This window comes from Talaromyces proteolyticus, assembly GCF_021365285.1.
Source record: "Talaromyces proteolyticus strain PMI_201 chromosome Unknown BGW36scaffold_6, whole genome shotgun sequence".
Classification (NCBI taxonomy): Eukaryota; Fungi; Ascomycota; class Eurotiomycetes; order Eurotiales; family Trichocomaceae; genus Talaromyces; species Talaromyces proteolyticus.
This window is the reverse complement of record NW_025764282.1, coordinates 1,807,882-1,825,587: the sequence shown is the minus strand read 5'-3', so window position 1 is coordinate 1,825,587 and position 17,706 is coordinate 1,807,882. Positions and strand designations below refer to the sequence as shown.

At 48.1% G+C, this 17,706-nt stretch overlaps 6 protein-coding genes across 6 annotated transcripts; 4 read left to right on the top strand and 2 right to left on the bottom strand.

Annotated features, from left to right (window-relative positions):
* Positions 1–512: 512 nt before the first annotated feature.
* BGW36DRAFT_407677 (CaaX farnesyltransferase beta subunit Ram1) lies at positions 513–2,541 on the top strand (the record flags this gene model as incomplete). The annotated part of the gene is made up of 7 exons (XM_046219055.1): positions 513–674; positions 746–1,084; positions 1,211–1,366; positions 1,419–1,493; positions 1,560–1,862; positions 1,936–2,214; positions 2,250–2,541. Exons 2-7 carry the CDS (start codon positions 747–749, stop codon positions 2,539–2,541), a joined length of 1,443 nt encoding a protein of 480 aa, XP_046072421.1. The 5' UTR covers positions 513–674; position 746.
* Positions 2,542–5,783: 3,242 nt separating this feature from the next.
* Positions 5,784–6,539, top strand: BGW36DRAFT_397370 (uncharacterized protein; the record flags this gene model as incomplete). Its single annotated transcript, XM_046218290.1, has 2 exons — positions 5,784–5,808; positions 6,127–6,539. 2 exons carry the CDS (start codon positions 5,784–5,786, stop codon positions 6,537–6,539), a joined length of 438 nt encoding a protein of 145 aa, XP_046072420.1.
* Positions 6,540–7,279: 740 nt separating this feature from the next.
* BGW36DRAFT_379299 (uncharacterized protein) lies at positions 7,280–9,287 on the top strand. The gene is made up of 3 exons (XM_046216195.1): positions 7,280–7,870; positions 7,932–8,012; positions 8,078–9,287. Exons 1-3 carry the CDS (start codon positions 7,450–7,452, stop codon positions 9,124–9,126), a joined length of 1,551 nt encoding a protein of 516 aa, XP_046072419.1. The 5' UTR covers positions 7,280–7,449; the 3' UTR covers positions 9,127–9,287.
* Positions 9,288–10,293, bottom strand: BGW36DRAFT_379298 (signal transduction histidine kinase). The gene is made up of 2 exons (XM_046216194.1): positions 10,031–10,293; positions 9,288–9,868 (listed from the first exon to the last, which is right to left on the bottom strand). The coding sequence occupies exons 1-2, from the start codon at positions 10,126–10,128 to the stop codon at positions 9,565–9,567; spliced, it is 402 nt and encodes a 133-aa protein (XP_046072418.1). The 5' UTR covers positions 10,129–10,293; the 3' UTR covers positions 9,288–9,564.
* A 755-nt stretch (positions 10,294–11,048) lies between these two features.
* On the top strand, positions 11,049–11,964 carry BGW36DRAFT_379297 (uncharacterized protein). The gene is made up of 2 exons (XM_046216193.1): positions 11,049–11,868; positions 11,942–11,964. Exon 1 carries the CDS (start codon positions 11,375–11,377, stop codon positions 11,762–11,764), a length of 390 nt encoding a protein of 129 aa, XP_046072417.1. The 5' UTR covers positions 11,049–11,374; the 3' UTR covers positions 11,765–11,868; positions 11,942–11,964.
* A 3,203-nt stretch (positions 11,965–15,167) lies between these two features.
* On the bottom strand, positions 15,168–17,333 carry BGW36DRAFT_379278 (putative aspartate aminotransferase). Its single transcript, XM_046216192.1, has 5 exons — positions 16,941–17,333; positions 16,800–16,878; positions 16,090–16,730; positions 15,749–16,036; positions 15,168–15,692 (listed from the first exon to the last, which is right to left on the bottom strand). The coding sequence occupies exons 1-5, from the start codon at positions 17,058–17,060 to the stop codon at positions 15,531–15,533; spliced, it is 1,290 nt and encodes a 429-aa protein (XP_046072416.1). The 5' UTR covers positions 17,061–17,333; the 3' UTR covers positions 15,168–15,530.
* Positions 17,334–17,706: the final 373 nt, after the last annotated feature.

Below are 17,706 nucleotides of genomic sequence, written 5' to 3'. Positions count from 1 at the left end.
ACATCGCTTTTCTAAGCAGAAAGGTTACATGAATTGCGGTACCTGCACCTGTCAATCTCAAGAACACTTTCGAGATCTCCGGTGTGTACAGACTGTGAGAGTGCTTGCTTGCATGGTGGTGTACCCTGCCACTTCTTCGCATTCTCAACTGTGTGACGCAGGTTTGGATCACAGATGTGGCTGATCCATCGGCATCACAATCATCGTAGCTGGCATGGCCTTGTATATTATTGTTTGCCCCGAAAGGATCGTCGGTTCAACATTTGGACAAGGCGATAAATAGTATTTTTGCGCTACAGCGGATTGTTGCAATTTCCGTAAGCTCTTGCAGGAGTGAAAGATTGTTATTGAACGTGAGAGATAATCAATAGACAAGCCAGTGATGTAGAGAGATTTAGAACAGAAAGAGCGCTTCCTGTACGCGACGCACGGAAGGAGCATGGAGTTGCCGGAGGAAGGAGCGAACAATGGGCTGCCACTGCCTGCCCACCCGCGAACCACAAAAATCTCGCACCCCAGCCAGACAATACTAAATATATTAAATCAAACGCTGCCCTCTGACAAGAATCACCGCCAAGTACGCTTCAATTTTACATTTGCTCGCCGCAAGTTGCCTTCTGTCTATGCCAGTTGTGGCAGCGTCGGGGAAAGCTCGCCGCAGAGTCCGTTTCCCTGTAAGCAGCAGACCGCAATCCACTAGCGTTCGCAACCGCCAACAAGCTCCTGCCTCGGTGCATAACTACAGCATGACCTTTACAGCCCAAGACGTTCGCATACCATCGATCTTCAAAGAGCTGCCGGCCCTTCGCGATCTATTGGTTACACAGACCAGCACGGTTCAGGACGAGACCGTGGAGAAATGTCTTCCGTTTCTACGAGGCACTGATGGCAGCCTAAGAGACAATGTAAACGTACATGGATTGGCTCATCTGCTAAGAGATCGCCATATCGAGTATCTTTATGATTCTCTTGAAGATTACCCGGAAACATTTGTCAGTCTCGACGCGAGTCGACCTTGGATGTCGTATTGGGCTCTGGCGGCCTTGGCTCTTCTAGGAGAAGATGTAAGCAAATATCGTGAACGGTAAGAAGAAAAATAGAACCCTACAACTTGAAAACCTTCACCCGCTCTTCCTTTGGGAATGATCGTCTTCTCTCATTTTGTGTTCTTACGGATGATGCTGACGTAGGGTCAAATCGGCCCGATCAGGGTAATATCTACACTTACTCCGATGCAGAACGAAAAAGGCGGGTTTGGAGGAGGCCATGGCCAAATGTCGCACTTGGCATCCACCTTTCCAGCTGTCCTTTGTTTAGCATTGGTCGGGGGTCATGATGCATATAAGCTAGTTGACCGCAAAGCAATGTAAGAGAGGCTCCCCTACATGTCAATGTGGATTTGCGCTTATATTTGCTAGGTGGGTTTGGCTCGGGAGACTGAAGCAGCCTGACGGTGGTTTTCAGCTTGTCATTGGTGGCGAAGAAGATGTCCGGTAAGTCAAAATTTCCATTCTGATAAAAAGATAATACAATCGGCCTTTGAACTGACACCAATGGAGGGGCGCATACTGCGCAATGGTGATCATATCTCTTCTCAATCTGCCATTGGATCTGCCTCCAGAAGCCGAAGCGCGCCAGCATGGATTGCGCACATTTGTTAGTGGTCTCCCTGAGTACTTGTCTCGATGTGAGTCGCTATTTTTTGGTGGGCAATCGTCCATTCTAACGAAAGTAACTTCAGGCCAGACATTTGAAGGCGGGTTATCTGGGAAACCAAGCGCCGCAGAGGCTCACGGGGCATACGCATTCTGCGTTTTAGCCTGCTTGTGTATTCTTGGTAAACCGGAAGACATGATTATGAAGTAAGATCATCACACCGATCTTGCTTATTTAGCCATATTATAATTTACTAAACAACAACGCGTTCACTTCTAGGTACATGGATGTGCCCCTTCTACTGTCCTGGCTCTCAGCTAGGCAGTATGCCCCAGAAGGTGGATATTCTGGCCGTACTAACAAATTGGTGGACGGCTGCTACAGTCATTGGGTTGGAGACTGTTGGCCATTGATTCAGTCGGCTTTGAGGGGCACACCCCGTGAGACAGACTCTGTTCCTCCGCCAGATACCTGCTTGTACAGTCGCGAAGGACTTGCTAGGTATATCTTAAATTGCTGCCAGAATAAATTAGGTGGTCTTCGCGACAAACCAGGAAAGTATGTTACTCTTTCCCCTCATTACAACTTCATAGGACTAAAGCGATGAATAGACAACCGGACTCATACCACACCTGTTATACTTTGACTGGACTAAGTGGTCTTCAGCACCACCACTACCACAATGGGGCGGATTCTTCGGTTACAGGGATGTTTGCTTCTGCGTTTTCTTGGCGTTCTATTTCCATAAAAGTAAGTTCTACAGCGGGGCCGGATCAGGACATCTTTGACGATGTCGACCGTCTCGCATCTTTCCATCCCCTGTTCACCATTCCTCATAAAAGTGCGGATGCGATACACCGATGGTGCGAAGACAGGCCGATCTGAAGTACCAATAATGGCCATGTAGGCTGCAGTGGGAAACCTGAGAAGGTAAAATGGCGTCTCAAACTATCTAATTGAACATGGTAGCATGGTTCGTACAACAAGTCATCTATGCCGAACGAATAGCGGTACCAAGGTGGATGCCCATGGATTATCGAAACATCCTCGCTCTGTACTAGAGTCAGTGTAGGAACTGGCACGTACCGGGGAATTTCAATCCATTTTGATGCATATCCGTTGCACAAGCGATATGAGTTGCTACCAACCTACGAGAGCTTAATTGGCTCATGATGTATTACCGTTATGTAGCGTATGATTGGGTGGGGTCCGCAGTACATACATGGATCAATTGATATTCTTCCATAGCCTAGGTATCACGATCATCTAAGCAATTGTTGCAATCGGAAGACGTGGGCCAATGATTTCAAGCGTTGAAGAGCAGAACACGGGTAACCATCGTACCAGGCTAACAGCGTGCTATTGTAAGGAATGTCGGCCTCCACCGCCAGTAGAATCATATGCAGTACTGTGCACAACAACGGTCCAGAGGCGCCACTAACCAAGATAGTATGCATATTCTTAGGAGAGCAGGGGGCGCGTGTATTGGTCTTTCATATGGGTTGTCAGCGAAGACTATTCCTGAAGAATCAAACGGTCAGCACCAATTTGCCCCTGACGATAAGGATGCGACGATCGGTTGAAACAATACCTTGTCAGGCTATGTAATTATAGCCTTTTGATGGTTGATACACACTGCACGGTGACTGCAGTGATGAATACACGAAGCGTACAGGCATGGAGTTAATTACACAGCACAGACAGCTAGGTGAGGGGTAATTTTGGCAAGCCGTACGGCCGCAGTACATGGATGGTATTGTTACTAATAACATTGGCTGTTGATGTCATATCGGCGATACACCTCTGATCAATCAACACCGGTTTTGCCAGTAACAGTCGCCCCTTCGATAACAACAGCAGCATCAAAGCAACGCTCAGTGCAGCACGCACTCACGGCGACGAAAACCACCGTTCGAAATCCGAGAAGCCGATAATCCTAATCTGGAACGAGTTCTCCACCTCTGCAGCGGCCACCGAATTGACAACTCATCAATGCATCTGATGCTCCCTGTCACTAAGCCCAAACGCGATAATTGTGCGTTAACTGGATGCACCGAGCCACTCTATTCTCTGCACTCACAGGCTCGGTTTGCCACGCTCAATACCCCTCCCAGGATGCTTCGGTCTTTTGTTTTGTTTTGTGCTGGTGTCCTCTCGAAGCGATTTGTCGTTACGCCAAGCCGCCGCCAACGCCCATCTTGAGGCAGGCTTTACCCGGACCTCGCAGCTAGTCATGCAACCTAGTAATATTGCTTGCTTCTGCTAGTCTGCTAGTCTTCTAAGCGCCTGTTAGCGATTCTTACTCACAGTCACCCCTCTCTGGCGGTGGGCCATCGATATCTTTGCACCAATTGTCTCCGGTGCCGTCCAGATGGGGCCTCGATTTCTTATCCATCCGACTCCCACAGGTTGTGCTTTTGATGGGAAATTTCGACTGGAACTCCTTTGTAGTTACTTCTCCCCTAAGCCGCCAGTGGCTTTATGGGATATACAAGCGACTCACTAATGAACTCACCACGGGACTGAAAGTTCTGAACACTCTGGACAATGCACTAGCCTTGCAAGTCACTGCACTACTGCTAGCTAGTTTTGTGTCCTAATTTACTACCCCGGAAATATAGAGACAAAAGCAACCAAGAGACGACTAGACCGCGTCAAAAAACCTCAAAAGTCGGGAAGATACTAGTACGCTGGCTCTCCATTTCTCCTCTTCGTCTTTGATACACACCACATTTTGGCCGGAGCCACAAGAACAAGCTGCCATTGTAATTGATGCTGCCGGCCAACAACCGAGCCTGGCAAATGCATGGGTGGAGATTTCCTCAACCTTCGATTTGACCTCCTCGGCGGCAATTTTTCTCCTCTGACGCGCTGCGGGGTCCATTGTGGATTGTATCCTGTAGACGGTAATTACTATTCATCACCGGTGTTACCACAAGCCTTCTCTTTTCCAAGCCCGTCGAATTGGCAGGTGTTGTGATATGACTATGCATCATCATTCATATTCTTTCAGTAGGCTGATGTTGTTATTTTCCGAGCTGTCGTAGGCTAGCCATAGATAGTAATTAGTGGTGTCTGTAGTGTCGTTTGCCCACTCGCTAGTTGGCGCTTTCTTTATTGCTTCGAGCTTGTGTATCCCGTACAGGATACAAGCCTGGACCTAGACAGATTTAATAACTAAATGTCTAATCCTGCTAACCAGAAAGAACGCCGACCGACAGACCGGCTCGCCGCGCGTTCAGACGTTTTTCTATTCCCTTTAGTATGAGCAAGCAGAACAGGCTGTCTTTGACGCCTGGATCGGCAACGAGCCTCGTTCGTCATAGGTTCGTTTCAAAGCACTGGATCCTAGGGTTTCATCACCGGCAGACAGTCGTGCCAGCACATCAAAACGTAAGATACAGACAGAAAGGTAAACACACAGGAGTCTGCGTGCGCGCGCCTTTTCCGATGGATCGCTCTCGCTCTCTCTCATTTCTTAGAAAGGTAACAATGACACCGAGAGAAGCGGAGTCTGCCACTTCCTAGTTATTATTACGACTACTACTACGCCCTTTTTTCTAAAAAAAAAGTCATAGGAAAAAGGCATTTATTAATTTTCTTTCAGCCCCATAATAACCCGGGCCCGTTTCGAGTCACATTGGGGAAATAGCTGCACAAGAAAGTCTTATTGTGCTGTCGCCTTCCCAGGGCTGGTGCATCTCTCTCTCTTTTTTCTCACTCCCCTCCACCACCGTCTCACCCCTCCTTCTGATCCTTTGCTGCAATTCCTAAAATTCTCTTTGCTTGTCATCTTTCGCTTCACTTTTAAAAAGAAAACCCAACTCGTCCCCTGTCAGGTTCAATTGGCAGCTGCCGCCACTTACTGTGTCCCATCCCACACTAAGCCTATAATACAACAACTACATCAGACTTTGCCTTTACAACGCATCACCGGGCCAATTGGGCATCAACAAGATCTCAACTGCATATTCAAACGGCATCTTAAATGCTATTTCGATAATTGTAGTGCGGCATTGGGAGAAAAAGGAACCCTGGCAGATACCCAAAACCTCTCGCCTCGTCGCGCCTCATCCGAAACATCGAAATCGATATCCAATCCCATTGGACCGTCCACTTCGACCAATATGTATTACATTCTCTACCTTGCAAGTACGTCCGCCAATAAGACTGCTTTTGTTCCTCTTTCTTTTCCTTTTAAGCAAATTGATTGCGTGGCCATCTTTTAGAGTCATCATTTAGACCAGATTTCGCTGTCTCCTATGGCGTTTTGCTTGGCTTTTCCCACTTAAATTAGGAATGCTTCTGTGCATGTTAGACTTAGTCTAGTCGTGTGGCTTCTTTCTGTTTCCTTCCACTGTGTATAATCTTGCAAGGATGTCATTGCTGATCCTTGACCCCATCGTTGTTCATTCTGCGAATCAAAACGTCTCGGGAACTTTTAGTTGACTGACGATACAACACGTCTAGGCCTCTGCAAGCGCAGACGTTGGTCTGAGCCTCGCTATGATGCATTCCGAAGCTCCACGGGTTACAACTGTGTGGTTCGCGTCAACAACCGCGAGTACAAGGCGGATTCGATCTGTGAATCCGAGGTTATGGCTCGAGAGAACGCCGCGATGCGCGCGTACCTGATTTGTCGCAATTTTTCCGTCAACGATGGAATGTACCCGGCTGGCCATGACCACGGTGGAGTTATGCAGGGCGTTCCGGTTGCTATTGGCACTGGTCGCAGGTCCCTTCGTTACGCTGATGAGAGCGATGCGACCTCCAGTGGAGGCAGCCGAAGTGGAGGCAGCAGCCCTGAGAGCCACGAAGGAGGTCGATTGGCCCACGGGCGCCGTCAGGGGGTCCCGACACGAGCATTGGCTTACCAATACTAGACGAATCGTCAGCTTCGTCTCTGCTGATATGAGATGTGATCCATGCAAATGGGCGCGACGATTGTGCCTGCAAAGAAAGACACCAAACGAAAAGGAAAAGGAACACTCACGCCATACTAAGATTTAAAACGAAGCCCCACTGGCATAACGATGCTACGACTATAATGACGGCAATGACGGCAATGATGATGCATACTTCTCTAGACTTGACACCTTATGATTCGGTGAAGAGCGGGACAATTATGTTTTATGTTTGACTTGTTTTGTTTTTCTAATTTTCTGCAATGACATGACATGACATGATATGACGATAATGACGACTTATGACTACTAATGATGTTGATGACGCCAAAACCGTTGTTTTGCTTTTCTCATAGAATGTGTTCCCTAGTTCGGGATCATCTCTTTCTCTTTCCCCTCTTTACTTTTCTCCTATATGGACTGCGCATTTTGGACCCATTGAATTTCATGTCTGATAGTAATTCAAATCGAGTACATGTTTCCTCCCCTTTCTCCCATCAATGATTCAATGTCTTGATATTGCAACCAATTGATGCGGATGAAGTATGTATCAATTATGGGCGGTAGCTGCTTGATTTAGTTATGATTTGGAAGTACATCCCCATGATATTGGGGCTATTTTTTTTTTCGTATGAGCATTAATATAATGATTTATCATGCGTGACGCTGGCAGATATTAAAGCCTAGTTAGCCAATGAGAACGCGTGTCGCCGTATACTTGCTCAGGGTGCAGTGTTTGCCATGTTTGCAGGCTGTATGACGTAGGGCCTTCCTCAAGCACGTTCCTGGCCTAGCAACTTCCAGCATGATCTGATTCCCTGTATAAGAAGCGGGAACGCTCGCATATCTCCTCTCGCAGGTCAGGGCAAGGTCTTGCTTGTCCTGGATCATGGAGGCTAAAATCGGCCTGGGTCGACTATGCCAGTCAACACTACTGAGAAACACCTGCCCAAAACAACGTCATTGTCTACCCAGGTTCGATCTGAATATAGCAAGCTCGCTAGTAACGAGGGCGGCCGCCTGGAATCATGATGGACGCAGCACGCATTCTACCACCAGGTTGACAAAGAAGGACACCAGAATCGTCTCGGATCAGGGAACGACCGGTGTCCGTCAATTTACAACGAGAAACCAGACGGATGACTTGCGTCACGAGAGTGATGACAACAAGCCTCGCAAAAATGTTCAATCTGACTTGGAAAAAGCTGTTGAATATGTGAAAGACAGACAGAATGACTCGCCTTGGCAGCGGGAAGGCTCTCAGACGCCTCCTGTGAGACGTCTGAGGTCTGCCTCTGCTATGACCAAGGGTCAGTCCAAATAATTATCTATGCCAATCATCAACTCTGAAAGTCTAATTGCAATCATTAGGCAAGTTATTAACCACGCCCTCGCGACTTCTCAAGTTGATTCTTCCTGTGACAACAAGCGATTATAATGGAGATAGGAAAGGTAGGCTGCTTTTCTTTTCTCTAGTTTTGCTATGAAGCTCCAAGTCTAACTTTCTACTGAGACAGACGTTGAACCCTTGGCGCTTCTTTTACACCCCCAACAACCCCTCTCGTATCTAGAACGCTTGATACAAGCCGAAGTACCACCAATAGAGAGTAAGAACGGCAAATTACGGGCACCAAATGTGTCATTTTTCGCCGTGGAAATCCAAGATGAGACTATCAAGCTGAAGCGGAGAGGCACCGAAAATGGAGAAATTGAGGACCAAATCGAAGAAGGAGAAAAGGACGAGCCTGAAGACGCAGGGCAAAAATCCGCGGCTCAACAATCAGCATCACATCTAAGAGGCGGACCAGGAGAAGGGGGTGTGGAGATGTACGGAGACTTGGGCGGTGCTGAGCCAGAGGCTGTCAAGAAGGATCCTCCCGTACGGTGGTCATCGTCAACTGAGATCGGCGACTTCATCCGAGACGCAGCTCGAGTTAAAGAATTCCTAGTCGATATCCAAGGTTCTCCCCTAGGGAAGATACCCGTAGGAGTTCCATCCTTCAATGACCGAACTTACTACCTTCGCATGCGATTACGGAAAATTTCCAAAAGACTGAAAGACCTCGCTGTCATCAAGCAAGAATGCGACCTATTAGCGCACCGAGGTGCTCAACGCGTTGCCCTTGGGGGATTGGGGATTATGGTATCGTGGTGGTACATAGTGTACAAATTGACATTCGAAACCGAGTACGGATGGGACACGATGGAGCCGATTACTTATCTGGTCAGTTTATCCACGCTGATGGGTGGGTACGCGTGGTTCCTCTACCACAATCGTGAAATCTCGTATCGGTCTGCGCTCGATTTCACCGTCAATCGCCGCCAGCAGAAGCTCTATCAGGCAAAAGGTATTGACCTTCAACTGTGGGAGTCGCTCATCCAAGAAGCAAACTCTCTTCGAATGGAGATCAAGACGGTGGCTGAGCAGTACGACGTAGACTGGGATGAGACGGCGGATGAGCAGGATGAACGGGTTACGGAGGCATTGAAACATGAGCGCAGACAGAGGGAGAAAAAGGCCAAGAGGCGCAAGGAAGATGAGGATAAGGAGACCCCTGACTATTGAAGATTAAGCATCGAAATGCTTTCTTTACAGTGTGGGATTTAAGAACATTGTGTATATATAGACTGATCGTTGAATCGGGTCAAGTCATAATCTTTCATTCAACGGCAAAATATAATCGAAACCCCCATCGAGGATAGCTACGCATTGTAACTCAACTATGGTAGCAGATATGTCTGTGAGTGTATGTCTTGATTGAGAGTGTCCATGTGTGATATTCGCATCTTTTGCTTTGCTGGGCTCGCCCAACCCTGTACAACCAACCCACCTACACAAACCTGAACAAGGAAAAGATAAAGAAAGCGAAAAGACATGATAGGGGGGAATGTAACATCAATAGATAGGTGGAGAGGTGGTATAAAATAAAGTCTATCAATGGGAGGAGATAGTTAGGTTTCTCTTCAGCTTTAGCTTTTGCTGTGTGTTGTTGTAGTTGTTTGTTTATTTTTTCTCAGACTTGGGGCTTTTAGCTTCAGGCTCTTCGTCGTTGGGGGCAGGCTCCTCGCCAAAAAATCGTCTGAGAAGGGCGGCTACTTCCTTGTAGTCTTCCCTCACCCCCTTAATAATAGACTGGATATCTTCATCGGCCTTTTCCCTTTCGGCGCCCTCGCCCTTCTCGAGAATTTCTTCTTTGCAATGTTGGAGCTTTTCGCAGGAATCTCTGACCTTTATTAAACCAAGGGTGGCAGACGAGCCTTTCAGGAAATGTCCCAATTGGGAGAGATCACCATAGTCCTTTTTAGAACTATGAAAGAAAAATTAGAATTCACTTTGTTTCTCTCAAATGTAAGTCCCATAAAGGCACGTGCCAAGTTGTGCCCATGTGACCTGGGCTCACGTGTTCAGGGTAGCCCTGGGCGATATAGTGATATAGCTTCCCGCAGTGGAGTGATAAGGGAGTGCTTACAATGCCTTTTCCATCTTTTCAAATGTTGATTCCGCTTGTTCGAAGAATCCATAAACAATCCCCTTACTGAAATCTCGCTCCTCTTCGTCATCATCCATTTCGAGGATCTGTTCAAATGTGTTATGATCAATGATGTCGCTGTAATGGGCAAGATCCGGTGGACCGTCATCTTGCTTCTTCTTAAAAGTGACATTAGCCGGATGTTTCTATTAACATTAGTTAGAAATAAATATCTCTTACCAGGTCCTCCTTTTTCGCAGCCCGAGTGGGGGGCATTGTGTATATAAAGAGTAGCGAAGAGATTCGCTTTAGATCTCAAGGCTTGTCGATGGCTAACTCAATGCAGAACTAAATCGTTGTTACGGTTGTCCAGAAATAAGACGAGCTTTTTCGGAGGAATAAGGGCTATACCTGTGGCGTGTGTCGTGCCCTTTTCGTGGCGATGCAGCTATCGGCGCAGTTGCGTATTATTTTTTTAGTGATAACCGGCGAGAATAGGTGAGCGTAAGTATGGGATATCCTCGATTCGAATTCGCGACGCTGTCGTAGCAAGTTCGTTCTATGCTCAGAGTCAAAGGTATGACTGTTTTAAATATTAGTCAGGTCCTCAAAACGAGTAAAAGTGAAACGTCGGAGTAATGGCTATGGGTACAATGGCTATGTGACTTGACTGTTGAAGGGCATTTTTTTTATGATGCGGCGAGCATGTCGATGAATTCTCGGACATGTGTAGAGAATTACCATGCGCAAGGTGCGAGGGTCAATTTGGTTGTTCTCGAGGTCGGATCAATTGCGCGGCCAGGTGGAGGAGGGGTCAGGGTAGGAAAGAAGCTTCGACACGCACTTTTTGAGTCTGCTCAGTAAATTTCCTTGTTGCAGGGTAGATCAATCCGTATAGCTAGCTTCTTCTGTTCGGGGCTGCAGCCACAGAACACAGCTTGGTGGTGGCAGCGGTGGGAGGTCGGTCCAACGAGGGGTAGTGGCAGATAGACCGTTGTGTGAGCACGACAGCAGCGCCGATGTGGAACGGATAATAATACCTATAATAGTTCAATAAGCAAAAGCCCCAAAGCTTAGATACGTGCAAGACTTGCCGAGAGACTCAATCGGTCGCTTATTGTTTGCCAACTTACCCACCTTGATACGAGCAAGGAGCTTCCAACACCAAAGCCAAAGCGGGATTCTCGAGACAGGACCTTTTTCGGAGCGGCAGGAATGGCGCAAAATTTGACGGAGATTTGGCGCAGGTTAAGAGAGGCCAGAGCTTTCGAAACTCAGTGTGGGGGGGCTAGTAGTGATTGTCCAGGTCGTCATCCAGAGGCGGCGGGAGAGAGGAGGGGCTGAATGAGAAAAACGAAGGTTGGGTTGATCACGCTTGGAGGACTGGCGGCTACTGGTGGGACACACACTTTCGGTCCATGCCGTTGTTACTCTACATCATGGTTATCTATTATTATCCATGTGCATTTCCTGTTCATACTTGTTCAGGATTTTTATTTTCTTACTCCCTACGCGAGGCGAGTCTCCCTATTTTTGCGCAATCGGCAGCAAACGTCACTATACTATCAACCGCCTCCAAGCTGCCGCTGGATGTCATTGTTCTTGGCATACCAAAAGGGATACAATTTCAGGCAGAGCAGCCAAGGATGGTCTGATCACTTGGTTGAGATCGAGATCTATGTCTTAGCCCCTCTTTCAAAGCGTCGTCAGCGACCTTGGTCCGGACAGTATTAAGGTGATGACATCGTTGGTTGGAAATGTGAAATAAATGCAATATAAGAAAGTTAACGAACGAGAGATATCGATGCTCCTCACTCTCAGCAGGCCGATTTGATAGACTGATAGAAACAGGCGGTCAATGACACTACCTTCTCGGACGTTCGGTGACATGCTGCCTGGAATATCTCTTACCCATTGACGGTGCTGGTGCTGGTCACTTTGCGGATTATTCGTATATATGATGATCATCATCAGACCCCACTGATTTGGTATAATATTAATATGTAAGAGATACGCAAGCAACGTCTATGATTTGAGGGGTGGAGATCTGTGGGTACTCATCCTGCGATAAAGGGTCAAGAGCAGGATGATGACATGTCGACATGTTCCGGTGCATTAGCACGTGTTGGATATAGAGATCAACCAACAAAGTTCAAAATTGAAAGCTCAAGGGCATCCGCAGTTGGCGGTCCTCAAACATCGGCTACAGAGAATACGATATGCGGCTCAGGCGGAATTAGATGTAGCACACATTCAAAAAAGGCATCAGATCCATCACTCCATGTCAAAAAGCACGTACTATGTACCCCCTGAAGGCGGCTCAGTAAGTGGGCGGTATCGGGAGCATGCAAGAGGCTATCGACTATGAGGTAAGCCATGCTCCGCTGGGGGTTTGTGCATCACTGCATTAGTGACATCGTCAGTGTGTTGATGACCGGCAGGCAGTCCAGAGCGAGGCCGGATAGGAGCCGAGGGCCAGTCAGGAGTTGAGTTGCTGGCTGTGGGGGGAGGTCGCTGAGACGGAGATGTCGAGGCTAGGCCGGTCGCTGGTGGGTTGGAGCACAAGAGTCGGCGGGATTCTTACTTGCTACCAGAGTTAGCAGCCAACGCTAGACTGACAGTCATGGAAGAGGAACCTGGCAAAGGAAGTTATGATGGGGGTAGAAGACACGAAGAAAAGGGCGACGCAGAGAGGAGGTCCGACGGTGGGGGCCACTAATGTATACAACGACCAATGGTGGCGCCGCACGTGAGACGAGTGACGTCGTGGCTCAAGCCATCCCGTCAGGCCGCACCAAGCCCATGCCAGGCCCAATGACGTCGTTGCATCGCACAGCGGGAGTATGGCCAGCCTCGTCTTTGCACATGCACACAGCCGTTATTTTACCTTGAATTTACCTTTATGTAGGAGGCATGCCAGCAGTAGTCCAGTATAAAGCCATTTGTTCAATGCCATGGCTTTGTCCTGCTTTGAGACCCCGTGAGACGCGATCTTGCGGGAGCGTGAGGCACTTCGAATGTTTTGTGGGATCTGAGATGCGAACCGTGGGATTGGATTGGCTTGGATTGGCTTGGCTGGCATTGGGATTATGGATGAGGCCTCAGGAGTAAGGCATCTATCTGCCTTCTGCTATGAGGTCAGCGCTGGATCTGAGAGGGTCGTGCCTTCCTCGACGGCCGCCAAAGCCAAGACAGGCTCAGGAAGGAGCGACCCAGCACGGCACTTATCTCAGCGCAAAAGGGGGCCCCTTTCTCGGTCTCGTTCGTTCTCTCTCTCCCTCTCTCTCTCTCTCTCTTCGACATCCAACTTGAACAGCAGAATTCAACTTGGCCGCCAAACTGGAATTCATGCTCCTTCGATGGATCGCCGCCGTGGTGGGCACGACCCAGGCGATGGTCCTAGTCCAACGACGTCTAGCAGAGCCTAGTTAAATTGTTTTTGTCGCCAGCGCAACATTACATCAACGCGCGTTGGCCAGAACGCACCATTCTCCATCCCTGCCTGCCAGTGGCCTGCACTTGCAGACACCACCACCACCACCGCGCGCCGTCTTGCGTTTTCTCGCCTCTGCAACCCTGCCAACAGCCCCCTCCGCTGCTATTCGAGCCTTTTGTGGTCCAATGTCTCTCGTATGATTTGTTTGCCCGCCGTGGAAACTCCCCAGACCTTGTCTTTGCCAGCAATGGCATCGCGCCGGCCGGCATATGTTCCCAGCCCACTGTTCTACTAACTAGTACTACGAGTCATGGCTAGTATGCCATGCCAACGCCCCTCGTTAGTGCGCAATCATCCCTAGCGGAAAGTGAGCATGTGTATTTCTGTATGTGTAGGCCGAGTCCGCCGTGGAATGGTTGGCCGCGGTACCCTGGCCAGAAATCTGTTTACTCTCTATCGATGATACGACAACCATCAGCTTACCGTACTTTCCTTATTCACACAGACTTGTCACTGGAATCGCTATTACTAGTCTATGGGGAACTGAGGAAGGAAAAGTTGTACTCGGCAAATCATGGAGAGCTGCGAGAAACTCGAAATAATTACCGGGTCCACTTTGCTCAGGCTGTCCGGCCTCGCTACAATCCCCGGAGTATATGTTCATCTCTGCCCAAAAAGGGCCATGGATGCTCGCTGCACTGCATAAGCAGACGGATATGGGACACTTCCGTGCGGTGATGACAACAGGTCAATGCTTGATCTTGCAGTTGACGTGACCGCCGCTCAGCCATCTGTAGCGTGACCAGATCCAAGACGTACCGATTTTGTGAGGCGCTTAACTCGCTAGGTTAGTATTCCACTCAAGCCTGTCGGCTTATTGCCGAAGCTTACATTCCCACAAAGCCATTATTTGACTGCTACTGCCCACCTTCTATATCCTAGATTATACATTGTCCGAAAATTGCCGGAGAGAAAGTGCCCTCTATCATGCAGACTAATTTGGATTATTCCTAACCAAGCGTTGACCAACTAACCTAAGCCGCAGTTGAGACTGTACTCTGTACTATTTTCTGATTACTAATTTAAACAAAACATGGATGTGTATCATCAGAACTCTATATGCAAACAACAGTAAACGTGAAGCTACTCCTTTCTTCTAATAATAGCGCTATATATAGATCATAGAACCAATGCTAATCCTGCGACTGCCGCATCGCATGAACCGTCAATACCAGTTAACATATGTCAACTACCGTGGGATTGGTAGATAGTATCATATCCACCAATCCAGTGTCGATTCAAATCTCCTTCGCAGGTCATTCACACATCAATTGACCCAGCCGTTTCAGATCAAGATAGCCCAGCCAAACAAACTTTAGAATAAATATTATGGGACACTGCATTGGCAAGACATTCGTGTTCACGTGGTTGATTACAATAGATATTGGCTTTATGACCATGTAAGCGTATAAGATCATTAGGACCCAGAGTCAAATGTCGCCGCCGACAACCTTGACCATCAATCTTGAACCCCTTTCTGTCAATAGGTATTTATGATGGCATCGTTCTTCGCGATGGTCGTTTTAACCAACAGACTGCAGTGCATCTATCAACCATTTAAATGCGTCGTTTTATTGAAGGGGTCTGTTTGGTCAGGTTCTGAGCGCTAGAAAAAAGAGGTTGGCCGAAGAATCCGAGAATGAAATGCCAAATTGTCGTGAATTATACATGTATATTTCTCGATCAATATTGAATTTATGCTATACACATTGAATTGGTGGAAGTCACATTCGCAACAACAACCAAGTTGACCGTATCACCGTTACATTGATGTTATTACAAACATGCAGCAAAGACGCGTCTCAAGTATACATGTAATACTACAGTCCGGAATGCAATTATACCTTATCTAATTTTTTACCCGGGAATAATCGATTGATAGGTTGTTATATATATTGCACAAGCACCTGTCTACCTCACCCCTGCCAGATATTACAAGTCTCTTCGGAACATAATCAAGAGACAGAGACGGCTCTCAAAGATTTTTCACAGTAATACAGTTTTTTAACCAGTCACCTTGAAGATAGACTCGGCCAGTCTCTTGACGTTGCCAGAGGTGATACCGGCGACGGAAATACGGCCGTCCTTGGTGGCGTAGACGGAGTGCTCTTTGGCCAGGACGTCCATTTGCTCGGGCTTCAAACCAGTGTAGGCGAACATACCAATCTACCCAGCCAGTCAGCTACCGCGATTGAAATTCCCTGCTCGAGAAAGTTACGTACCTGGTTGGTGATGTGTGACCAATCATGCTTGCTACCCAAATCCTCGAGGTTCTTCTTCAGAAGAGCACGCATCTCGATGATACGGTCTGCCATGCCCTTGACCTCACCCAGCCATTGCTTGTTCAGCTCGGCGTCGTTGAGAATAGTGGAGGCGATGCGAGCGCCGTGAACTGGAGGGTTCGAGTATAATGGGCGGATAAGAATCTTGATCTGAGAGTCGACACGCTTCTTCTCCTCGGCAGAAGCGCAGACGAGAGAGAATGCACCCACGCGCTCTCCATAGAGACCCTAAACATAAAATGTTAGGCTCTTGTCATATTCAGCATATTCATGTAACGAACCATGTTCTTGGCAAAGCTCTGGCACAGGGCAATATTGTGGCCCTGCTCGACAAAGTATCTAGGGGCGAAAGCATCCTTGTCGGCGTCACCAGAAGCGAAGCCCTGGTATGCCATGTCGAAGAAAGCAAAGTGGCCCTTCTCCTTAACGACATCGCTGATCTGGCGCCACTGCTCCTGGGTTGGGTCAACGCCAGTCGGGTTATGGGCGCAGGCGTGCAGCAGGATAATGCTGTTGCTGGGGGCGGCCTTCAAGTCTTCAACAAGCCCATCAAAGTCCAAGCCAATAGTATCCTTGTTGTAATAACGGTATTTCTCAACCTCCAGACCCGAATCCTTGAAGACAGCATTGTGATTTGCCCAGGTGGGAGTCGGCAAGTAGATCTTCTTAGCGTGAGGGTAAAAGCGTTCCAGGAAGGCACCACCAATTCGGAGAGCACCGGTGCCAGAGACGGACTGTGTGATAGCGAGACGCTCCTCCTTCAGAGCCGGGGAGTTTGCGCCGTAGGCAAGCTCAGCGGCCTTTTTGGTGAAGGACGGGATGCCGGTGATGCCGGCATATTCCTTGTCAAGGCGAGAAGCGACGACTTTGTCTTCGGCGGTCCGAACGGAGGGAAGAACGTATGGCTTGCCCTTGTCATCACCTGAAAATAGATATATACTTGAGCCAGTTGTCCGAACACAGCACGGTTTTCAATGGAATTAGAGCGTACGGTAAGCGCCAACACCCAGGTTGATCTTCTCCGAGAAAGAGTCGGCCTTGAAAGCTTCGGTGATACCCAGAATCGCATCCTGCAGTCACCAAAAGTTATCGTGAGTCGTTGTCATTCCTACGGACGAGTAGTTGAGCTTACCGGAGGGCCTTGAGGGACATTGGCCCAGGTTGAGCCAGCGCGCACTCCAGTCAACAAAAACCGCATCGCTGACTCACGCGAGACAGCCTGGCGGCTGGTGACTCTGAGGGTGGAAAGCATGGCAGCGAAGTGTGTATAGCCAATGAGAAAGAAAAGGCAATTAGATGGATACGGTCAAAACACAAGAGATGCAAAGAAGAAACACAATCGTCGGTGCAAAAGGACGAAAGGAAGCGGTTGGAATAAAGCTACAGGAAGGGCAAGAGTCAAGAGTTAAGAGTCAAGTCACGATGGAGCTCTGCAACGGCTAATTTCGATTGGCCGGCTTTTACCCGGCCCCGGCTTCGGCCCCTTCAGGCAATCATGTGTTTGCTCGTGACGCACAGATTTTGCTGGCTTTTTTACATTTTACTTGAAAATTATTGTATATTTCTATCATAAAATCATTGTTATGTAGGAGAGTATCTGAAACTTTAGGAAAACAAATATGCTCAGACGCTAAACAGCAGCAGGTATCGAATATTGACGATCTGTGCGCGTGAGCCATTTTCTAGTCCGCCAAGGCTTGGTTGCATCAGATCACTGACTTGGCCTGTATCTGCGGGATTTGCGATTGATTTGTTCAAATGTATAGGTATCAGGGAGTCTACGAGAGTACGTCCTTGCCCTGCTAACCCTAGCCATCGCAATGGTGCTTGTCGATGCGTGTTCAAAGTCAACATTTTAGCCTCGGCTATTTAAATGAATCAAATATTATTTGTCATGT

Coding starts and splice junctions, on each gene's coding strand:
- BGW36DRAFT_379299 (XM_046216195.1), top strand. CDS start 7,450: ATGGAGGCTAAAATCGGCCTGGGTCGACTATGCCAGTCAACACTACTG. Junction 7,871..7,931: donor TGCCTCTGCTATGACCAAGG/GTCAGTCCAAAT, acceptor TGCAATCATTAG/GCAAGTTATTAACCACGCCC. Junction 8,013..8,077: donor TTATAATGGAGATAGGAAAG/GTAGGCTGCTTT, acceptor CTACTGAGACAG/ACGTTGAACCCTTGGCGCTT.
- BGW36DRAFT_379278 (XM_046216192.1), bottom strand. CDS start 17,060: ATGCTTTCCACCCTCAGAGTCACCAGCCGCCAGGCTGTCTCGCGTGAG. Junction 16,037..16,089: donor AGAGCTTTGCCAAGAACATG/GTTCGTTACATG, acceptor TTTTATGTTTAG/GGTCTCTATGGAGAGCGCGT. Junction 15,693..15,748: donor GGTCACACATCACCAACCAG/GTACGTAACTTT, acceptor CTGGCTGGGTAG/ATTGGTATGTTCGCCTACAC.
- BGW36DRAFT_379298 (XM_046216194.1), bottom strand. CDS start 10,128: ATGGATGATGACGAAGAGGAGCGAGATTTCAGTAAGGGGATTGTTTAT. Junction 9,869..10,030: donor GAAAAGATGGAAAAGGCATT/GTAAGCACTCCC, acceptor TTTCTTTCATAG/TTCTAAAAAGGACTATGGTG.
- BGW36DRAFT_379297 (XM_046216193.1), top strand. CDS start 11,375: ATGAGAAAAACGAAGGTTGGGTTGATCACGCTTGGAGGACTGGCGGCT.